Below are 24291 nucleotides of genomic sequence, written 5' to 3'. Positions count from 1 at the left end.
TCGGTGCTGTTGGGCTCACAGCTAGTAATGGCGCTGCAGGCTGCCCAGCTCCTCTGCGCCCGTCTCCTGCTCGCCACGGCTTGGCTTTTGCTCGCCAGCGGACCGCAGTCGGTTGTGTCTTGTCCGAGTCGCTGTTTATGTTTCCGAACCACTGTGCGATGTATGCATCTGAATCTGGAAACAGTACCGGCTGTCTCTCCGCAGACCACCATTCTGTAAGTAGCGCCCCCACAGATTGTGCATGCTAACGGAACCGACGTTTGCAGGCTCGCTGGAAAGCTTGATTGTCTTTTTTTCCCCTGAGTTGGAGTGTGGAAAGGAACTTTGACTAAACTTTGCGCATAGATGATCTTCAAAGTGCAATGACACCTGCTTGCGAGCGAGCGAGCGAGCCTTTGGCTGGAGGGGTCAGTTTTGGGGGTCAAGCAGCTGGTGAAGGAACAATGTGGAGTGTGAAAGTCTGTCAGTGGGGGGGTTTGAGCGGCAAAAGGCATGCTTCTGCAGGCTGCATGAATTTGGAAGCTGTGAAGACCCTTGTTTGAAGACACGACTGACCGCATTGAGATGTTATGGAGCAGTTGGCTTCCTCTGGTTTTTTTATTGTTGCATACTTTCTGCTTGAGAGCCTGTACGCATTCATCGTAAATCATTTGTGAATGTCTCCTGGAGAGCGCTTCCAAACTTTAAATGGGGGGGGGGGAAGTTCAGCCACAGCAACCCTGCACCTTTTTGTTCCTAAACTAAAAACCTTCAATATCATGAAACTACCCCTATCCATTAGTATAGATAATATCAGCTTGGGAATGTAATGTGGAAAAGTCAAGTACTTCTCAAAGGTGACTGATATCTTCTGCTAATGGCACGTAATTCGAATGCCATTCACAAAATAATTGCTTGTACTTCAAAATGATCTCTCAGTCTTATATTGGTGCAGATTATTCTTTGCAAGGCAGAAATGAACTCCCTTTGTGACTGAGTGTACTTTTTGCCCAGCTGAATAGATTCCCTTTTCACGCTTGGGGCCAAAAAAAAAAAAAAAAAAAGCCACCAATCAGGCCAACTCCTCAAAGACATTGCCGCCTTTGTGTGGAATTGGCACTGTGATCTAGTTGTCAATACACTGAGCAACCTATTAATAGTAACACTTTGCCAGGAAACAGTAGGACAAAGAGGCATTTAGTCACATTGAACCAAAGCAGGCCACACGACTTGCCGTGCAGTCAAATCACGGTCCGCTCCGGTCCAGTCCTGACCTGACCGCACCTCCACCCATCCACTTTATTGTTTAGGTGTTTGAGCAGGATGTCTAAATTTGTTGCAGGCTTGATAGAACACAAGCGCACGCTGTCATTTCCTGCATGCTTTCATGCTTGAGAACTTTTGAAGTCACAGCCACTCGTCAGCTCTCCTCCCTCCCTCCCTGTCTGTCGTCAGGTCGGGTCAGGACATGAATACCTGGCTGCTTGATATTCCGCACACAGATGACCCTCTGCGGGGGAAGTAACAAAAATATTTCCAAAATAGATCATTGTAAATAATTGACATCTTTAAACTTCATTTGATGTATCGTGCAGCGGTCTAAACTCAAAATCAAACTATTGCGTCATGTCACTCTGGTGGACCACACTTTCTGAGAACAACCCATATTGGTAGAATGCTGGGATTGTTGTAAGTTAGTATATTTTGCTAATCGGATGCAAATATTTATTAACTAGGGGGAAAATAATTACAAAATAATGAATGGCATTATTATCCTGAATCTTGTATTTAAATGCAAAAGTCTTGGCACTGTCACATTCAGGCTTTGTTCCAAAATGTTTGCTACAAGACATTTGAACCGGGAGATGCTGAATTATTTTTTTTTTTTTCTGGCAGTCATGTGTTTTTCAGCTGTTTTCTCTTGAGACTGACTGGAGGCATGATGGTCAATTATATTTTCCTACAATAAGGACACAGCTGTATGGTTTCTTAAGCATTTAGAGCGCTAATGTCTTCTGAGCTTTATATTGGATGTTGTATCAGTGCTGGACTGCTGATAAGATGACTTTTATTTTTTGTACTTTGCCTCATTAGTTGCATGTTAACCCAATTGTTGTGATTTGATATATTTGTATTGGCTTGATGGTATGACATGGTATTGAAAGTGCAAACGTCTGGCGACCTTCTCTGAACTCGATGAACCCTGACGTGAACGTGCATTCGCGTGTCTGCGGGTAATAATGTCATCCGGTCCTCTAGTGCTTTTCTGTTCCCTCTGCAGTCTGTGACTATTTAAGGTGTGGTTGAAAGTTGCCATCTTTTTACACTGCTTTGGCCTATCTCCTCCTTATCTCCTTATCCATGGGTGTATTTGGAAATCCACCCCAAGTACATTCTGCTCCACTCCAACGGCAATCTGTGTTGGTTTGTCATATGACAATACGTGAATGTAAATTGAAGTCAAAGCTCTTCCTTGACGATGCCACCGGTTCTAAATCCTCGCCGAAGGCATCAGAATAAGCTCGGCAAGAAAAATGAACAGTCACGACTGAAGACAATGGTTCTCTTTTGCAGCCTAACCAGTGGCCATGCATTTTTGGAGATATGCTTATCAGTTCCATTCCATGAATTGCAATGGGAAATGTTCTCCATTTGAAATGTTTCCAGAAGGGTGGATTGTCTCAAATTGACTGTTAAATGGCCCCAAACAGTGGACTGGTCTGACATTGTCACAGAGTCAGGGAGAGAAAGTGAAGCTCCATTGTTGGGAATTTGCTGCAGTCAGACCTTGTGAGGCACTCACTCACTCACTCACTCACTCACTCACTCACTCACTCACTCACTCACTCACTCACTCACTCAGTCAGTCAGTCTCTGCAGCATTATGGAATGCAAAGCCAGAAATCCCCCAAGCTTTACTAATTTGCACAGTGAGATTGGCCCCAAGATAGTTGTTGAAAGAACTCAACTGCTCCTTCCAGCTAAGGGTATTATACTGTTTTAAAGTTTGGGGGAACAAATCTTTTGGTGTTTTAAAGACTATTTTTTATCATGAATTCCATGTAATAATGACGTAAGAAATTCAACATGATTTGTGAAACCAAAGCACTGTGAAAATAGTCAAGATTAAAAACTTAAAAAAACAACATTCTTCACCCCCCGCCTTACATGTCAACTGTTAATCTGCTAACATCCCATTTGTCGTGCTTAAAAGGGAATTTTCTATCGTCCATTGTACTATTTGGAAGATCCAAAGATCAATCGTTGGTCGTTGTGTTGTATGAATAAAATCTTTTGGTCTGCTTTCAATGAGAAGTCTGTTGTTCTTTGTCTTTTTTTTTTTTTTTTTTTTTTTCCAGATGGATTTATTTTCCAACTCATTCGTGTTCAGTAGTTTTCTTCCATTCTCTAATGTTGAAGTATTAATGAGTCACAAAGTCTCAGACCCACACAGTCTGTGGTAAAGTGGACTCGGGCATGTGTGACAGAACTAAACTACTTTCTTGCCCATAAACAGAAAAAGCAGGAGAGGTTCACACATGGTGTTCAGATGAAGGATTGGGTACCGGTCAGGTTTTTTCATTGTTTGGGTCTAGGCAAGTGCTTAAAAAAAAAAAAAAGCTTTTATAATGCTGCTCATCCACATATAGTGGAGCACCATATATTATATGGTCGACATGTAACATTTAATTCAATGAGTTTCACTAAACATTAACTCAGGTACTGGAACAGTGACGCCTTTATTTTTTATCTTGGCTGAAAATTAACCTGCACTTGTGTTCTTTTAGTGCTGTCAAACAATGAAAGTATCTAATTGCGATTAATCACATTTTTTTATTCTTTCATTAAGCCAAAATGAGCCTTCATCACACAATTCAAAATGTTAATGACATTAAAAATGCATTAAAACTGAAAAGTTATTATATCGAGAAAAAAAAAAAAGAAGTTCATTATATTGTCATACTTTAATTGCTCCAGTTCCCTGTAATTATCCCAATAAATAAAAACAAAGCCTATTCATCCAAAAAAAAACGCAGTGTCACTCTTAAAACATGTGAAGGCCTCTTTTTGGCAGAGGTTATGCATAAAACAGTGGAGGGTGAACTTGATGGAACCACAAGGTTTTTCAGGTATTTTATATTTTGCATTTCTTGAACCACTGCTAATTCAATTCGGTTATGATTTGCTGCAACGTGCTGAAAGTTTTTCTCAGCAAATTTGACAGCTTCTAGTCTTCAAGACGCACGTTGAAATCAGCGCAGCATTTAGTTCCAGCATGCCTTTATGTATCCCTCAGAGAGAGCTGAAGACAGCTGTCTCAGCATGCCCGCAAAGTGCACTCTGCATCAGCGTGTTTTCCTGAGGGTGGCCATTCTCTTCTCTTCTCTTCTCTTCACCCTGCAAGTGATCCCTGCTTTTTTCCACAGAGGACCATTGGCACCGCTTAAAACACCTTGGACAGACTGACATTTCTTATATTCTCAAATCCGGCTGGTGATTCAACATGTGGTGGTTGTGTTCTTAGCACAGGAAGTGGCAACCTTCGAAATTCCACGATAGCCAATTTAGGGGAGGGTCCAAAGGAAATAGGACACCCACACTGGACGGATACACATGCTCTGAATGAAAAAGTGAATGCATGAAAAAGTCTGATTGAATCCTTATGTGTAGGGGCTGAGAGAGTGACCTACAAACCTATCACTTCATTTTCTTACTGGGCCCATGTTATTTATTAGAATTATTATTATAAATATCAGATAAGGTAGTGCAGGGGGTTTTTTTTATATATGAAAAAAAAATGAAAAAGTACCGTCACTTTTTTCCTCGTAGATTTTGCCTAATCATTTAATTCGTTTTTTCTTTTGCTCTGCAGGGACCTAAGATTCAACAAAATCAAGGATTTACAACCGGGATCATTTAGTCGATTAAAGAATCTCAACACACTGTAAGTTTTGGCGTGCGTATTTAATGTCTACAAAACTATGATGTAACGTGTAACCTCAAAATTCCTTTCTTTGCAGCCTCCTCAACAACAATCATATACGAAGAATACCCAGAGGAGCATTTGAAGATCTTGAAAACCTCAAATATCTGTAAGTTGTCCGAATGTCATTCTTTTGATTCATTTTTGCAAACAAGTGTCTCCCTTCGCACGTAACATAGTGAGCAATTTTCTTGCTGGCTTAAGGTGAAAATGAATTTGAGCGATAGGAATATTTTGCCAGTTGGTTTGGGTTTTGCATCACATTCAAGGACTTCATCAACAACAATTTGAGTTCCACATCACATCTCGTACTGCAAAGCCACAATATTGTGGAATGTGTCTTACTGAAATAAGTTGGGACATCCTGGAGAAGACATTGCTTGGACGGACGGCGGCATATGTTGCTCCTAGGCGTGCCCCGATCTGATATCCAATATCAACCAGAAAAAATGAAATACTCCACCTAATATGATGGATCAGTAGATTTAAGTGGGTTGGGAGTTTCTTCCAAACGTGTAAGTGCTTGTCCCTCACTCTTCTTATTTTTAATGAAGCTGTTTTAATGACAGAGGTCGGCTCGTTACTTGCGCCCTTGTGATTAGTTTCCTCCGGCCCGACCTACAGTTCACGCAACATTATCCTCCGCCCTGAAGCCAAATCTGATATCGCCGACACGGACACGCTTTAGCTATGATGCAAGAATGCAGTGTTTATTTTTCCATGTGCCACAAAGGAGCCCCTTCCATATCTGGAGCTGTGGGTGCGATGATGGAGACGGGACATGAAAGACAGCTGCAAGCCGTTGCTTCGCTTGTATCACATTTCTTTTGCCGCGTAAACTAGAGGAAACGTTTACACGTTAAGAAGGAGGGGGGGGGGGATGTCTGTCTCAGAGTAGAGCTGAAATAAAGCCTGAGGAATTTATGACGTTGGAAACATCTTTGTCATTTTTTTAAAGGGCGTTTTCTGAAATATGGTGAGTTTCTGAATTGTACTGGAAGAAAGAATTGTGAAGCTAGACAATTCTTTTTTTTTTTTTTAATGTGTCCATTTCTCCTTTCCCATTATGAGGTGTGTCGGTTCCTTCTTATAAACAACTGTGGTGTGCCGTTGTAATGTTTGTGGTTTTTTTTGTTTTTTTGCATCAACACGATATAGTTCATTGAAGTGTGCACAGTATCTAATTGCGTTGTGGTTTACTGCTAAAGAGAGAACAAAGAGAAAGAAGCGGATAAGCGGCTGTTTGCTTGCTTTGCCCCGCAACGCAGTTCCAAGTACGTGAGCCCATTGAAAACAGCCTTAAGGCCACCCTCGCTGAAGAATTTCAACCTAAACAAGTCTTTTTATTTTGTCTACCTCCACCAGGCGCTATTTGGATGATGCGGATGTCTGAGTGTGATACTAATGTTACTGGTTATCTTTCCTTCCAGCTATTTGTACAAGAATGAAATCCAATCAATTGACAGACAAGCATTTAAGGGGCTTGTCTCTCTTGAGCAACTGTAAGTGACCATCTTTTTCCGCCAGCTTTTTTTTTGTTTTTGTTTTTCTCGTTGTCCGTCGCATCTCCCGCCTACTTTCTCACCGTTGCCCTGGAAACAGCCGCTACCGACAAGTCATGAAGAATAGAAAGTGCTACATGGTTCTAACATGAGTTCTTTCATGTCATGACCGTGTAGGCCTTTCGCAAGTATCATGATAGCATTGCACATTTGCCACTATTCACCTTCCCTCCTCCACACCGTGCATGCCATGTGTGCACCCACCCTTGTGCGCCGCGCTGACCCCCTTTGACCCCTTTTTTTTTTTATGCATGACTCGCATGTCGTTTAGTCTGGACGCAGTTACAGCGCCCCAACCCCCCGTGCTTGTAGCGCCATGTTTGTGCTGCTCTTAGTGTCATCACAGTGGCGAGCTGGAGTGTTTCTTTTGCTACTCTTGCTTTTGCTGTCAGAAAATGCGACTGCCGATCAGGACACAAAACATGTAGGCGTTGTTTTTAACTGCGCAGATTCAGTGGTTTTGTCATTTTAATTGATACATTGTTTGTATTGTCATCAAGAAATCTAAGCATCGTCTATAATCAGCGTGGATGATTCCCGCAATTTCCGAGCAAGACCGACTGACTATATGTGACTTGGCTTAGCTGCATTAATGCGGACCAAATGTCTAATTCACTAAATCCCATTCCAACACCAGGCTCGCTGCCCAACAGATGCTTTGAATTTTGCAAGAATATAGAGTTTTATTAGCAAGTGACAAGTTCTGAACCAGCATGCATCCAAAGAAATACGTTGACTACAAGCCACAAAGCAACATAAATATGCCAATACCTGATCTCACATGCTTCTTTTGGATTCAAAGGCACATTCCAACATGACCCGCCAACACTGCATCCCAAATGTGGGTACGAGAAATTGGAATGAAAAGGAGATAATGGCATTTAAACTCACCATTTACGCTGCTTGTTCTAATAGTGGGATTGAATTTATCCATGCAGCTCGGTTCTAAAAATGTGCCGCTTAATGAAATCATTTGTTTGTTGACTTCAAGGCTTGCTGTCGCTTGCTTTCCTGTTTAAATGTGCATATTAATCTCCTGCTTTTTTTTTTTTACATCAGTTATAGTATTTGATCTTTTTTGTCGTTATTGTTAAGTACAGTTTAAGTATTTGTTTGGCTTTGAAAGTGTTCACAGCACTTGATGTATTTGTCTATTTGCCACTTCTATAGCCATCCTCCGTCACGTAAAGTGTTGATCAAGATCAAATCTGCAAAGCCATCCAGTATTCCTCGCATTATGAATTGTCAGCGATGGAAGAAATGACTAGGAGAGCTCTTAACTTGGCAATAATGTAGAATGCGTAATTTGTTCTTCTTCAGGTACCTCCACTTCAACCACATTGACTCACTGGAACCAGAATCATTCAGTCACCTACCAAAGCTTGAACGACTGTAAGTCCACTTTTGGCCGTTGACGTGGAACCTCTTAATCATCACCTCTTATTATCGTTTTGGTCAGCAGATCAATAGTACAACTGCTGAATTGTGCAGGATCCCAAAAGTCAGAAAAGAAAAAAATAATGCATATAAATATAGAAGACTGTCAATATTTAGTCTCCGCCAGTCTTGTTCGAGTAGTGAGATGATGCAAGTGTTCCTTCACTCTGCTGTATATTTGTTCAACAGCTGTCAGGAAATATTGCCGGGCCAATTATTTATCTGCTTCCAGAAATATTCTCTTTGGTACAATCAGCCTGGGAAAAACGAGAGTAGCGGAAGAGGAAGAGATTACGACATGCGAGTTAAACTCCTGGATTAGAGCGACGACTGAGAACACATCCTGGCTCCATTATTGAAATGAACTTGAAGCACAATGTCCCATTTCTAGAAAGGTGTATTGTCAGATGGAGACATAGGCTTCAATAGCCCTTTTAGGCTGCCAGCTATATTCAAAGTGCAGAACAAAATGTGATGAAGTCACGAGTTCTGTGGTACACGTTGAAAAATTCATTGCCATGGAAAATCTCATAAATATCTTCAAAGATCATGAGTAATGTTTTGAAAGTTTGGAGTATGCTGTGAGTGATCCCTCAGTCTCAAGCATTTATTTAGACTCATAAATTTGCTTGTGCCTCTCCCTCAGGTTTCTGCACAATAACAGAATCACACAGCTGGTCCCGGGAACCTTCTCAAATCTGCAGGCCATGAAACGGCTGTAAGTGGAAAAGCTCCGTGTCAACTTCTAAAACAGCTGTGTGGGAATGCATGTCCACCTTCCAAATCGTGTCGCCCAGTGAGAAGCTGGCCGTGTTAATCACTTACAGTTACGCGCCACCGCTGTGGTCTTGCTGGGTTGTTTTTTGGGAGGGGCAAGATGATTTTCATCTCAAGGGTCACAGCACATTCTTGGCCACGTTTGGCTGACTTTTTTTTTTGCAGAAGAGGAAAAAAAAATAATAAAGTACACCTATGCCTCATCTTATCTGGGCTTTTAGTCACTACTGTCTCAGTATTGTAATATTCAGAATTTTAAAAAATGGCTATGAATCAATACGTCAACATAATTTAGCTTGAAATGTTTAGGCCATTTATATTCAATTGTAGCTGGCTATTGAATGATCACATTTCCCTGCTATGACCGCTAATTGAACGAGTGTGCGCGTTTGTGTGTCAAGGCGACTGGATTCCAATTCGTTGAACTGCGACTGCGAGTTGCTGTGGCTGGCCGACCTTCTAAAACAGTACGCCGAGTCAGGAAATGCCCAAGCTGCCGCCACGTGCGACTACCCGAGCCGCCTGCAGGGAAGATCGGTGGCCACGCTCACGGCAGAGGAGCTCAGCTGCGGTATGGAGCTTTTTCAAACACTCACCATGAAAATGAGAGATCTACTTTTTGGCTACCGACGAGTGCAGAGGGCTTCCACTTTCACTTTGGGGGGCAACAAATTAGAGCACTGGGAACGTGGACATAGTATAAATCATATAGAAATAAACAAGGATGCTGCAGCATTCAGTGGACTATTGACATCAGGATTACAGCTCTCAAGCTAGACAGGCATACAAACAATAAACACGCTACAGTATATAGAGTGAATCCCCTCCAGGCTTCCTTCCTGCAGATGGCGGCGGTTAATGCCCGTCACTTGGTCTTACTCATGACCACAGGCGCATCCCTTCTTTGTGTCTGGGTTAGTCAAGGAGCCAGCTGCTTGAAGTTCAACCGGAATGCAATTCAAACCGTTATCAATTGCAAAAGTTGAATTTGTAGGTATGTTTCGTTGGTCAACTAAATGATTGGCCACATTTGAGCCCTCCTTTTGCTCTGTGTATGACTACCTTTTCCATTTGGGTGCATACAAGGAGTAAAAGTTCTTTTTCAGGGAAATCATTCCACACTAAAGGCATCAAATGCAATGCACAGCAATCAAAGCGTCTGTCAGAACAGATGCAATAAAATGCAACCTTATTACGCTGTCTACTCCACTCTTCTGTATTTAATTGAGTATGATGAACACCAGGCTCCTACAGTCTTGATTTCTAGGATATAGTGATTTATAGTTGAGTTTGAATTCTGGCAAGACAACAAAATTACCCCCCACAAAAGAATGGCGTGCTCGCTCAAGAATCAAGCTGATTGATGATAGCTGTTGCCTAATGGAACATACAGTACATATGTACAGACATGCCGTAATAGCGTCCTCAAACCTTCCGATTATAACGCTCTCCAGAAATACCCCGAATTACCTCAGAGCCCCAAGACGTAGACGTTACATCGGGGAACACCGTCTACTTCACCTGCCGGGCTGAGGGCAACCCCAAACCGCAGATCATCTGGCTCCGCAACAAGTAAGCCTTTTGAATGTCTGGCATTAAATATTGGACAAGACCGCTTCAATCAAAGTCCAGTCACCATTTGTGTCGTTCATCTCTCGCGTTCTGACCGCAGCAATGCTCTTAACATGCGGGATGACAGTCGTCTGAACCTGCTGGAGGACGGGACACTAATGATCCAGGATACAAGAGAGACCGACCAGGGAGTCTACCAGTGCATGGCCAAAAATGTGGCCGGGGAGGTCAAGACCTCAGAGGTCACGTTGCGATATTTCGGAGCGCCTTGTAAGTGACGTCCCTGGCTATGGATTTTATAACGGCTTTCGCTGTGGCTGCATTTTCCAAACCAGCGGATCATAGATGTTATGCATTTCATCTCTTTGGGTGTTTGTAAACAGCAGGGCCCTCGCTGTGTACATTTTTGGATGGCTCGCTACTGTAATCACTGTCCAAGTATGGACTCGGAGCGTGATGTCGTGTTCTCTATCATTTCCTAATGGTTCCTTTCTGTCTGCAGCACGGCCAAGTTTTGTCATCCAGCCCCAAAACACGGAAGTGCTGGTGGGTGAGAGTGTGACTTTGGAGTGCAGCGCCACGGGCCAGCCGCAGCCCCGAATCTCCTGGACCAAAGGAGATCGGACACCGCTGCCCACTGACGCTCGCATCGACATCACCCCCTCCGGAGGGCTTTATATTCAGAATGTGGTCCAGGTCGACGGAGGGCAGTACACTTGTTTTGCCTCCAATAATGTTGATACCATTCACGCCACGGCTTATATTATTGTCCAAGGTACGTAGTCGGTCCTTTCACTGCTCTAGTATTGTGACATGATTGAATCTACTATTCATGCATTGTGCATCATTCTCTTGGGCCTCCAGCAATCCCCCAGTTCACAGTCACGCCACAGGATCAGTCCGTCCTCGACGGCCACACCGTGGACTTTCCATGCGAGGCCACGGGTTACCCCCAGCCCGTTATCGCCTGGACCCGCGGAGGCAGCCCCTTACCTCTGGACCGCCGACACTCGGTCCTGTCTTCTGGCACCCTTCGAATCACTCGGGTGGCGGCCCACGACGAGGGCCAGTACGAGTGCCAGGCGGTCAACCCGGTGGGGACTGTGCGCACCTCCGTGCAGCTCAGCATCCAACAGAGAGGTGAGTTGACAGGGTGGAGATTTCAAGTTAGCGGAAAGTCCACGTAAGGCTTGGTCATAAATAAACGGCTTGAATGTTTTGCTTCGGCAAAGTCGTCAACGCTCAAGCTGACGCACTCTTCCCAGCTAATTTGTGTGTATGTTGTAAATTGCTACGCTACGGTCGCAAAGTTTACACGCTGAAAGAAATGTCAGTGCTGTTTATCACGTGTAGCCTATGTTGGCATGTGTCGGTGGGATGAACGGACCGCTGTTGAAATGAGAGGCTTGTTATTAAATAGGGAAGCATGTCAGACCATCATTCTGAGATGACTCCATGTTTTTCCATGTAGTAATGGCTGGTAACATGCCTCAAAGTATACGTTGTTTATTGCTTCCACTCTTCAATCATGATGAATGTGATTTGTAGACTGACAGATCTTGTGGATGATATTCTGGCGCTTTAGATGTGAATGGGACTCTTTTTAGAGGCATTTCATCAATTGTTTACTCTTAATAATTGTCAGTTTGGATGCATATTTGATTCTGGGACTTGGATTGAGTGGATCGTAGCCTGCTGTGAACAATGGCTTTTTCGGAAGTTGATCTGATTTATAGTAGACAATTAAGCCAAGATCACAAAGTCTTTTAGCAGGATTTTCCCATGCCGTGCGTGTCAGTTCTCTTAACACCTTGGTTTTCCCAGTGTCATCTCAGCTCCCAGACAATGAAACTTAGTGACTCACTGTGTAGCAATGCTCAGTGCTTCATTTGTGTGCATGATAAAGAAAAGATGTAGTTCAGGGACACCCAGTGTTTGATGATGGACTCAAAATGGAAAACAGCTGCTTTTACCAACACGTCATATTCAAATTCACAATTGCTTGCAACCATGTGTGTTCATTTTGGTTACACTTTCAGTACACAACAGTTTCATCCACTTTGTTTATGTTTAGCGAGCACAAAGGCAACAATGGGATGTTTTTTTTGGGAATTTTTGCATTATTGTGAAAGCAACCACAAGACCCAAAGACATTTAATATACAGATCATGTTTTTCTATGATGTGTACTTATAAATACACTCTTGCAAAACAAAGCATTGTTTTTTTTCATGCTTCTCTTCTTTTTTTATTTTTTTAGTTACTGTTAAACAAGATAGTAGACTTTGAGTTTCTTGTCTGCAATGATTGTTCTTACTTTCCCTGTCACATAATCATTAACACGTGCGCATATGTGTGTGTGTGTGTGTGTGTGTGTGTGTGTGTGTGTGTGTGTGTGTGTGTGTGTGTGTGTGTGTGTGTGTGTGTGTGTGTGTGTGTGTGTATGTTCAACTCATTCAGTAACGCCTGTTTTCACAAATGCTCCAAGGGACGCAACGGTGGATTCTGGCGAGGACATCCAGATTCCCTGCAGTGCTCAGGGCCAGCCACAACCTGTCCTTACGTGGAACAAGGTTAGATGCTAAGACTACGTTTTTATGAGTAGCCTTGACCTCCTTGAGGCTCAGGAGATGGAAACCATCTTCATCTTCAAGGATTTTTAGTTCCTCAAGGGAGATTGGTTTGAATGATGCATCTTTTTTTTTTTTTTTTTATACATGCAAAAATCACTTGTCATTTACTTATTCCGTCAGCATTTTTTTTACGCGCAAAGTGAATTTTGCATCTTATGTAAATGACTTGGACACGCGAGCTCTCAAGATCACGACCTCCCCAACTGCATCATCTTATCTCTCAGGATGGCGTGCAGGTGACAGAGAGTGGTAAATTCCATATCAGCCCCGATGGCTATTTGGAAGTAAAAGACGTGGGCACCGCCGATGCTGGCCGCTACGAGTGCGTAGCCCGCAATCCTATCGGCTATGAGGTCGCAAGCATGGTGCTAACTGTCACAGGTGAGAAGACACAGGTTCTATTCCCACTTTTACCATGCGAATAAAAGATTCACTGGAGTGAATTGATAAAGTTCATCCCCGCAATTCACATTGAAGCAGGATTTGTTCTTTTTTTTTTCTCCTATTCGGCAGTGCTTGTCACGTTATTGTCGAGTCCACAGAGTGAAACGCCCAAGTTTGAGTCAGTGATATCAGATTGCTGTCAGCTCTTCTCATTCTGCTGGAATATCCCTGCACTCTGTTTTTGTCGGCCACATCCACATTGCATCCTTGAGTTAATGATTTGCTTAATGTGGACATCCGCTTAATAGAGTGCTGGAGAAGGTTTTAATATTCCAATAAAATTATAATACGATGAATCTTGTTTTATTTTTCCCAGAATGACTCTTAAAGCACTTCTTCTCACGTCTTCTCGTCTTGCAGTTCCAGCAGTAAGCAGAGAAGGCGACACCTTTGTGAGCACGTCCATTGAGCAGGCCATCCGAAACGTGGACAGTGCCATCGAGTCTACGAGGAGACGTCTGTTTGATGGGTAAGCTGGGAACGACTCCTGCGATACCTACCTTAATGGCCACACTATTGCTCTGACAAAAACGACACCACCAAAATGAATTTAGGGACATCTCCCAAATTATTACTGGAATCTTTTGGCTGGCCGCTCCTTCCCGCAGACCTTTTTAAGTTGAATGAGTTTCATCATAATCAAGGTTACCAATGTTCTCATCCGCCCAGTTATTTATTGCGGAGAAGATAAAGAAGAAGTGATCTTAGTCACTGTTGGCAGGTTCTGTGTACATCCTATAAGTGTTTCCATCCTGTTTAAAAAATGCGGTAAGCAGTTGTGTTGATCTTGGCATGCACAAACGGCACCGCACTCGGCTCACCCGCGCATGCATGATGCAGTGAACATCAACAAACACATCGACAAAGAACACAAATACACACACAAGTCAAACCGCCAAGCCAAAAATCAGACGAGGGGATTTCCAGCCTCCGTTTTAAATGGCAATCACAGGCTGCTGGTTGAACTAAAAAATGCCTTTAAAAGTGACTCACAAAGCTCTGTTGTAAAAAAAAAAAAAAAAGATATATATCAAGATGAATTCATTCTAATCAAGGTAACCGAATAGCTCATTTTCGTTGTAGACTTTACTCCGAGAAACTTCTCGTACGCCCTTCATTTCATTCCTGTTTGTTACGCTAGTTGTGAATTATATGGTGTATATTTATTCCTGCATGACCAGGCATGAAAAAAAAAGATATATACACTGAGGTGTGACTGACAAATGTGTTTGAGTCCTCGACATGCCAAACGAGGCATTCGTGTTGGATTTGGATTCACTCCATAATATGACATCACTGTGCTTACACAGTCAAAGGCATTTTGTTTGCAAGGTTCAACAGGTAGACGGACTCTGTTCACTCCCTCGCTCTGTAAAAGAGCTCGTGCAGATATTTAGTCACCAGTAAAGTGCTTTTTGAACCATGGTCGTTTTCTGGTTCCTCCTCTGTCTAAAGTCTGAACCCAAGTTAATTAATTATCCGAAAGACTCGATTGCTTACTTTTTTGCTTTATTTTTTTTGTCCCTCCAACATCTCCCTATCCCTCTAGTCAGCCTCGTACCCCGGGAGAGCTACTTGCACTTTTCCGTTACCCACGTGACCCTTACACAGTGGAGCAGGCTCGCGCTGGCGAGATCTTCGAGCAGACTCTTCTTCTCATCCAGAACCACGTCAACCAGGGTCTCACGGTCGACACCAACGGCACCGGTGAGGCTGATTAGCCCATAAATAAACGGTGGCGATTCTAAAGCTATGCTACACATAATTGGTTCTTTCATTCTATTTTACTGCTTATTCTGGTTCAGGTTACTGGGAAGCTGCGGCTTATCCCAGCTGACTTAAATTGACGGGCGGGTTACACCCTCATTTGCTCCTCTATCAATGTCTGACAGTCTTCAGTGTAAAAAAAATAGAAGGGAATAAAAACAAAAAAACATGGGCGCACACAGACCCAAATCAGGATTTAAAAAGCTCCCAAATATTCGGTGAAAGAACGCCGCTCTTTCCTGAATCATTGAGTCACAACTTCAATTTTGGCAGTTCCTCTTTTTCTAGAAGGTCCGAGGGAATTCTGCTTATCACGATGATACATGTCAGAATTTGAGTGGGCTAGCTACTAAGTCAATAAATACCACCATTTGCATTCCCCCTGTGTCCCCGCAGACTTTCGCTACAACGACCTGGTGTCCCCGCACTTTCTGGACGTGATCGCCAACCTTTCGGGCTGCACCGCCCACCGCCGCATCAACAACTGTTCCGACATTTGCTTCCACCAGAAGTACCGCAGTCACGACGGCACTTGCAACAACCTGCAGCACGCCATGTGGGGGGCCTCGCTCACCCCGTTCCAACGACTGCTGAAATCCGTCTACGATAACGGTTTTAATCTACCGAGGGGAGCTACGGAGCAGGCGCGCAATAGCTACAGGTTGCCTCTGCCCAGATTGGTATCCACCGCTCTGATCGGAACCGAGACCATCACTCCGGACGATCACTACACCCACATGCTGATGCAATGGGGTCAGTTCCTCGATCACGACTTGGACTCGACGGTGGCGGCCCTCAGCCAGTCGCGCTTCTCCGACGGACAGCTGTGCACTCAGGTTTGCACCAATGACCCGCCATGCTTCCCCATCCAATTCCCTCCCGACGATCCCCGGCAGCTGAGGAGCGGCGCCCGCTGCATGTTCTTTGTGCGCTCCAGCCCCGTGTGCGGCAGCGGGATGACCTCGCTGCTCATGAACAGCGTGTACCCGAGAGAGCAAATCAACCAGCTCACGGCTTACATCGACGCCTCAAACGTCTACGGTAGTTCGCGGCACGAATCGGAGGAGATCCGCGACTTGGCCAGCCAACGGGGTTTGCTCCGGCAGGGAATTATTCAGCGTACGGGGAAGCCGCTGTTGCCTTTCGCTACGGGACCGCCCACCGAGTGCATGAGGAACGAGAACGAGAGTCCCATTCCCTGCTTTTTGGCCGGAGACCACCGTGCCAACGAACAGCTGGGCCTGACGGCCATGCACACCGTGTGGTTCAGGGAGCACAACCGCGTAGCCACCGAGTTACTCAGGCTGAACCCCCACTGGGATGGGGACACCATCTACCACGAAGCCAGGAAGATAGTGGGAGCCCAGATGCAACACATCACGTACAGTCACTGGTTGCCAAAGGTAACCGTTCCTTCCTTTCGCCTCGGCGGGCGGCAGCGGCGTTTACGGACAACCCTAACTCTTTGTGTTTTCTAGATCCTAGGCGAGGCAGGCATGAAGATGATGGGGCCGTACACAGGTTATGACCCCAATATTAACGCGGGCATCCTCAATGCTTTCGCCACTGCGGCATTCCGCTTCGGGCACACCCTCATTAACCCGATACTCTACAGGTTAGATGAGGACTTCCAGCCCATCCCCCAGGGTCACATCTCCCTGCATCGGGCCTTCTTCTCGCCCTTTCGCATCGTGAACGAGGGCGGCATTGACCCGCTGCTCCGCGGGCTCTATGGCGTGGCGGGTAAAATGCGGGTCTCCTCGCAGCTAGTCAATACAGAGCTGACCGAGCGATTGTTTTCGATGGCCCACGCTGTGGCCTTGGACCTGGCGGCCATGAACATACAGCGAGGAAGAGATCACGGCATACCGCCGTACAATGATTACAGGACCTATTGTAACCTGACCTCGGCTCAGACCTTTGAGGACTTGAGGAACGAGATTAAGAACCCCCACGTCAGAGAGAAGCTACAGAGGTGATTTTAGAGCTGCCGTGAAAAAACCCAAGATACGTTTTGGATTTATGTCACCCAAACCGTACCTATTGTGTGATAGGCTTTACGGCACGCCTCTGAACATTGACCTGTTCCCCGCCCTGATGGCCGAAGACGTGGTTCCCGGCAGTAGGCTCGGACCCACCCTCATGTGTCTGCTGGCTTCTCAGTTCAAACGTCTGCGGGACGGAGACAGGTAACCGACCACTTCTCTGCGTCATATACCGAGGATGTAAACATCCGCAGTTTCGGGCCGAACTGAACCGAGCCGTGATTCCTGAACCTGGCGAAATGTTTCCAATCTGCAGGTTCTGGTACGAAAACCCCGGAACGTTCACGCCCGCCCAACTGACTCAGCTGAAGCAGGCCTCTCTTTCTCGAGTGCTGTGCGATAACGGCGATAACATCACGCGCGTGCAGTCGGACGTCTTCAGGGTGGCAGAGGTGCCGCACGGCTACGCCAGCTGCGACAACATCCCGCACATCGACTTGCGCATGTGGCAAGACTGCTGCGAAGGTAATGTCTGACATTGTCTCCTTCTCGCCGTTGTGCACGCCAATTGAGCTTTGTTGTATTTGGCTTTGCCAGACTGCAGGACCAAAGGTCAGTTCAACGCACTGTCCTACCACTTTAGAGGGCGCAGGTCAGCCGATCACAGTTACAAAGACAGCAGAGCCGCCGACGACGAGGAAAACAGGTGAGGCGCCGCCGCCGTCGTAAATCGCCGACACTTTTGTTTCCGTGGGTGTCATTTGACCAATTTGCTATTGTTTGATCGATTGGCAGTCCCTTGGAAGAAGACCAAACTGAACACGTCAATGTTTCGGTGACCTCCAAAAAAAGCACTGATCCCCCAGCGAGCGAATTCCAGGACTTTGTCTCGGACATGCAGAAGACAATCACAAGCTTACGCAAACAGGTAAATTCCCAGAATTTGTACAATGGCAGAATTTGTATGTTCTATACAGCGTTCTAGTCAAACTCGATCACTGAGTCCTTTGCCTTTTTGTCAGGCAAATGTGTTTTTCTGTAGGTGCGTTCCTTTCCTTTTCTTCCTTGCATTTTCTTTTCATTCAAGTCAGGGTTTTTTTTTTTTCCGTTTCAAGCATCGCTGCCCCTAAACTATGCTATCGCGCAAAGTATGCCGAAGGAATCACGCTCCCTACACATTTAAAAAGCACTCGGACTGGAAGTCACTCATAAATTAGGAACAACAGCGTGAGACCAAATCAATAGAAAGTCCATCTCGTCTCTGCCCATAGAAACAACTTTGTCTTTGGGTGTTTTCAGATTAGACGACTGGAAGCCCGTCTGAGCAAGACTGACTGCGTTGACGGTAACGGGCGTGAGCGGACAGATGGAGAGCGATGGAAACAGGACTCGTGCACTCAATGTGAATGCAAAGTAGGTTCAACATATGCACAGAAAAACCACCAAATAATCAACTGCACGTTTGGCTGCGCACGTATTTTGTACCGAGATTGCGTTGATATTATCTTATATTATTTTATATTATTATGATCATCATTATTATATTGTATTTGACTTCATATACACGTTCATTACTAGCTTTTCTACAGTATGCTTTTAAATGTGTGTCCTGGTTGTTTGGTCGGTCTCCCTTTTGTTCCGCTGTCGGCTGGAAGTCCCAGTTGTAACCACGGGAAATTTTTCAATCTTCCCTAATCTAATAAAGTAAGCAACCCGTTGTTTCTGTGCTCCCTCCCTCCCTGGCGCAGGAGACCAGAATCACCTGCTTTGTGGAGTCCTGTCTGCCGGCCCCGTGCAAACAGCCTGTCAAACTAAAAGGCGCCTGCTGCCCCATGTGCTTGGATGGAGCCAAGTGGCAAAAAGCAGACGGCAGCCATGAGTAATCCTCAGGACGTCCCTCCCGCTAATCACACTCGAGTGTCTGAAACACTCAGACTTCCACTGACAGGAGGAGACTCTTGAAGGTGTCGGCGCCCGCCAGTGGCCTCGATACACCCCATAGCCTCATTGTTTTTTTATTGTTCTTTTGTATTCTTTTTTTTAGGGGGGGGGGGGGTCATGTTTTGTTATTTTTGGATCGCTGCCTCCTCTGGGATGAAATGGATTCATGTCTGCTCCCGGAGGCTTCTGCAGTGTAACAATTTAGTTTGCCAAATCACAGGGCCGCTCGCCGCCGCCGTCATCAGCCAGCAGGAAAGGGAAGTAGATTGAGGAGGCCGGCCAGTGTTTTCTCAGGTTAGAGATGCCGAAAACTGGTGCTATTGTATCCCTTATGAATGAATTAATCACTAAATACCTTTGAAGTATTGCCATTTGTATGCAAAGCAGCCTATATCCACTTGATATCTGCCTATTTTCTGTGCTAAAATCACAATTGAGATCAGTTGATGCAAGGTAAAAGAGGTTTTCTTGTAATCTAAGGTGCTTTCATGCCATGTTATAACAATGGATGTTTCTTTTTTTTTTTTTTTTTTAATCCAAACAAACATAATGTGAAGCCCTATGAAAATTGAACGGACAAAAAGAGAGAGAGATGTCTACTGATTTCTGCTCCTAAATGTCTCTGCCGGCCGGCCCTCTCCGATAAGTGTTTTGTCGTGACGTCCCATGATTGTGCGCAAAGCCAAACGTTAACATCTCCAATGTATGTAACTGTGAAAGCACGTCGGAGGAGAGGTTTCATCTGTGGTGCCGCACTATTTGTCATCATCATTCACATCATTTGAAGGACTGCAATGATTACTGTTGACTTTTTTTTTTTTTTTTTTGCCTGCCTGCCATGGACCTGCAACACTGGATTGCATGCGTTCTGTTGTCAAACACCAATCTGCTTTTCCCCCCCCTCTTTAGTACTGCTACATTATCTGTGCGTGTTTCATTGCCAAACTTTGCTCAGAGTGGCGTTACGTCATTTAGCCAAGCACGCTGCAGAGAGCACAGGTTTCTTTAACCCGCTGACCCTCATTCCGCTGTAATGGAAGCCATATGAGAGGTAGGAAATAATGGGCTGAATGTTGACACACACACACACACAATCAAAGCACATATAATGTACATAAAACAAATGCCATTCAATGCAGCGGCGGCTCACTTATGTAACATAAATCATGTTTTCTTTCTTTGTCTTCCTGTTTTGTGACAAAGCAGCCGCAATGTTCCCCTCCATTGTTTTCTTTATGCCGTAACGTCCTGAGCAAGCATCTGTCACTAAACCGAAATAATACTGTCTGGAATGTTCCATTCAGGACGGGTTTTTACATTAAACTACGTGTTTACAGTTCTTCTCTTTCCCGCGCCAGTCCACTTTAATATGTTGCTCCAATGTTTCCATTTTACTGCATTCATCTCGAATGCCCATGTCCTTAGCTCATTAACAGCAAAATGCAATTTGGCCCCACTTCCAATGTTGTTTGCCATAACATTGTGAGGTTTGTTACCTGGTAGGGCGAGGGGGGTCTTTACAGTCCCTTGCCCCTTTCCCCCGCTTAAAATCATTCCCAAGTGTCAATGGAATGCACTGCTTTGCAAGACTGAACATGCCTTACCAACACTGTCCCTTACAAGTGGTCAATATGGCTTTTAATGCCAAAGAATGGTTTGCACTGTAATGTATGCCTCTCAACAGTAATTAAAAAAAAAAAAAAAAGATCTGCCACATTTGTTTTATAGTGAAGATCACATTTTGCAAATGTCATCGTTGATTCATCGAGTCTACATGGTTAACTCGTCAAGGTGTGGATTCTAAATTATACCATGGATAATGAGATCAGGCTTACTTGGGTGTGTGACCTTGTTCTACCCGAATGCCCTCCCTCCGCATGTCTGATGAGATGATGGATGGTCTTTCTGGGGATTGTCCCCCCCCCCCAGATGTGGATCTGGCATCAATTTTTAGCTCTCTGCAACAACACTCTTGTTGCTTCTTGCACAGAGGAGCAGTTAGTCGTCCTGCTGCTGGACTCTTGCCGCTCCACCTCTCATTGCGTGTTGGCCTGTCTCCCAAAACCCAAACTAGTCCAATTGCTCACCAGCCAGTACCGAGTGCTGGGTGATAGTTGAAAATAGTGACTATTTTATTACCAGAAGAAAAAGTAATTTTCCTGTAAGCATTCACGTGACAGTTTTGGCACAGATTTCCCACCAGATGCCTTTCTTGAGCCCTTGGGTCAAAGGTCAGCGGTATTACCCTCTCAGCTTCTCCAGCTGCCACGAATGTTTTCAAAGAAAGTTACATTCAATTGACTTCAACTTCAGTGCTCCCAAAAATGGTCAACAGCTTCAGTGCTGCAAGCTGACAGGAGCATTTTGGCCCATGAGCGGACGGCGGTCCTGGAATGAAAACTAGCAGGAAATTAAGTTTCCAGTCGGTGCATAGATAAAAACCTCCATCTTTTTACTAAACAGGAAAAGACATTATCACCCCCTCACTTACTCAGTCTGATGTCTATTCTAAATGTGAATTTCTTTCCTCAAACTGTACCTCTCAGTCCATCCCTGAAGCAATCCGTCACAGTTGCAGGTGGTGTTTACAATAAAATCTCCAATTTGTTCATTGGACCGGAAGATGGACAGACTATTGGAGGAAAAAAAAAAAAAAAAAAAAGTCTTTGGAGCCAAATCGTCCCACGATCACATTTGGGAATTTCATTTTTTTTTTTTTTGTAATGACCTTAAGGAATGTCTTTCACCTTTGCAAGTGGAAAGTCATCCTGGTTTCCAGAGCAAAGAGGAGAATCTGTATCCCACAGAGGCAAAATGGCATTTTTTTCCTCCTGGGAAGTACAGCAGAGTGTGGGAGAGAAATGTGATGAAGGAAGGCTTCCAGTGTGTTAGTCCCTTGACAAACAAGCCCACACACTTTAGCATGTGATTACACAATCACAGATGGAAAAGGATGCAGCGTGTTGACTTACCATCCCTGTTTAGGCTATTTGCTCTATTTGATTCCGTTCTGGTTTTATTTTTTAACACAGGTACTACACAAGCGTTGAAAGGTTTGGAGTCACCCAGACAATTTAGTGTTATCTGTGAGAACTTACATGATTGCACAAGGGCTTTCTAATCATCCATTAGCCTTCAAACACAATGGGTCATTAGAAGACTGGAAATGGGCCTTTCTACACCTATATTGCATTAGAAACCAGATCATTGCAGCTAGAATACCACATGAACAATGTATTCCGAATGAGTTTGATCTTATCCACATTGAAAATAGAATTGTCATTTTATTTTAATATTTACATTTTGTTAAACAGAACAAGTTCTGCTGTTGTTCTCTATTGCTTTGTTTCACTGACTCAAATAACACCTGCCATTTTTCAACAGATATCAGATTTTGGCCTCTCACTCTGTATCAAAATACCAAACTTGTTTCCCAGCTCTATGAAATGTGATCGGCAAAACGGAGCATATCCTCCCAAGACAACAGATGTGAAGTGAAGAGGTTCGTATTTTCTTTTTACGTACATAAAGACAATTCGAAAATACACATTTACAGTACCGAATAAATGTCGCTGATAAGATGATGGACTGTGAAGGTTGGCTGAGAGCCTCACTTGCAGTTTGGATGATTGGCAGATGGGAAGGCTCGTGCGTGACCTACCTACTTGTTACTTTGCTTGCATTCCTTGGTGCAGAGCAGCAGGGTACAGTCTGACCCAGCACGCTAATCCTGAAGCTGCCAGGAACCCTTATCACTTCTGCTTTGGGCCTAAAAGTAGAGGGGAAGGCTGGGGGCCAGGAATGTGTTGCCATGCACAAGTAGAAACACTTTGACATGAAAAAGGATTACAAAGCAGACACATTAGTTGCCTGAAAGACCAGAATTCTTGCCAGCCAAGCAAAATTGCCTGGTGCTTTGAATACACGCCTAAATCCAAACATGTGTTTGTTGGTTTGTTAAATGAAATGACATTACCATTTTTCTTTGTGTGTAGGGATATAGTTAAATCCAGTGGTGAGTTGTTCGTTTGCATTCTGGCTATAACACCACCCCCAAAAAATGTTGTTGTGATTCACTTTTGGGGTAAAAATAGTGATTGGAAAAGTTGAGGAATATAGCAATGAAATGAGCAACCCTGGATGCACTGGTCGTCATAGCAAGAAAACTCTTCTGGGCTTTTGCACGCCCCATCAAGAAAGATTTTTTGTTTCCAAGTATTAAGTTTGCTACCATTCTTCATCCTTTGTGTGTTTTGAGCAGTGCTGTATCATAAATTATGATGAAAAAAAAAAATCCTATTTGCCAAGGAACTGGTTGCATGAGACAAGGACATCCCCTTAAAAATACTTAAGTAGCATTCTTTTGTTATTTCTTCCTTTGAAGGCAAATCATTCTGTGGAAGCATGTTGAGGCCAAACTCTTGAGCATTGCTGACGAGGCAAAATGAATCAGACAGTACATAAGAGCGAGAAATGTGACTTCATTATCAGACACCAGATGTTGAGGTTAGCACATTTCAACCAGGCAAAAAAAAAACAAATGAGTGCATTTCCCCTCAAAGCAGAAGGTTCCAACAAGATCCCATCGAGAGTTACTTCATAACGTTACCCTAACAGAAGGGTTTTCTGGAATGAGGCCAAGGTTTAAACCTCCCAAAATCACTGCAGTGAACTATGCAAAAAGACATATAGTGTATCCATCCCCCCGTGGTGTAATTCCTCACCAGAGAGCATAAAAACCTACCAACAGAGACCTTCTAACATTTTAAGACACACCCTGTGTCTTGGAGTTCATTCTTTCTCCCTGTGCAATAAATGTCAACACATTTGAACTGATTTGAAATGTCTTTACAGGAATACAATATATTAGGATTGTGATTGAATGGACAGACAGCTGAAGATGAGCAGATAGATGGACAATGAAGACTGAATGGACAGAGCAGACAGAAGTACTTATTTATTTGTTGAATTTCATCTTTACCCTCTAATCATATATGATAAGGGAGTGCTATTCAAATTCAGTGTCATCAAGTTTACCGAGAAACTCCAAAAGCTCACTGCCGCAATCTAGTGGAAGTCAAATGTATTACTAATGCGCATGGATGATTGGTGAATCGGGTGTCTGTCATTTATTTTATGAGGAGAATATATGCATTTCAATATGCTGAGAAAATAAACCAAAAAAAAAAATGTTCTCCACCTTCTGCTCTT

The 24291-nt window shown here is 44.1% G+C and overlaps 1 protein-coding gene across 2 annotated transcripts; it reads left to right on the top strand.

The window, feature by feature from the left end:
- Positions 1-19611, top strand: pxdn (peroxidasin). 2 transcript variants are annotated; one of them, XM_085932468.1, is made up of 23 exons: positions 1-215; positions 4853-4924; positions 5001-5072; positions 6394-6465; positions 7846-7917; positions 8609-8680; positions 9141-9310; positions 10194-10311; positions 10412-10581; positions 10814-11086; positions 11176-11451; positions 12771-12883; positions 13168-13324; positions 13748-13856; positions 14937-15094; positions 15551-16557; positions 16633-17129; positions 17209-17343; positions 17456-17664; positions 17737-17845; positions 17935-18067; positions 18439-18552; positions 18888-19611. In XM_085932468.1, the coding sequence occupies exons 1-23, from the start codon at positions 28-30 to the stop codon at positions 19020-19022; spliced, it is 4431 nt and encodes a 1476-aa protein (XP_085788594.1). In that variant the 5' UTR covers positions 1-27; the 3' UTR covers positions 19023-19611. The 2 variants fall into 2 exon arrangements, with proteins under 2 accessions (XP_085788594.1, XP_085788595.1); XM_085932469.1 differs by lacking the exon at positions 6394-6465.
- The last annotated feature ends 4680 nt before the right edge of the window (positions 19612-24291 follow it).

This window comes from Syngnathus leptorhynchus, chromosome 15 (assembly GCF_054491065.1).
Source record: "Syngnathus leptorhynchus isolate UIUO chromosome 15, UIUO_Slep, whole genome shotgun sequence".
NCBI classification, from domain to species: domain Eukaryota; kingdom Metazoa; phylum Chordata; class Actinopteri; order Syngnathiformes; family Syngnathidae; genus Syngnathus; species Syngnathus leptorhynchus.
Note: the sequence above shows the minus strand (reverse complement) of the source record. Positions and strands in the feature narration are given on the sequence as shown.

Coding starts and splice junctions, on each gene's coding strand:
- pxdn (XM_085932468.1), top strand. CDS start 28: ATGGCGCTGCAGGCTGCCCAGCTCCTCTGCGCCCGTCTCCTGCTCGCC. Junction 7,918..8,608: donor CTACCAAAGCTTGAACGACT/GTAAGTCCACTT, acceptor CCTCTCCCTCAG/GTTTCTGCACAATAACAGAA. Junction 13,857..14,936: donor AGGAGACGTCTGTTTGATGG/GTAAGCTGGGAA, acceptor CTATCCCTCTAG/TCAGCCTCGTACCCCGGGAG.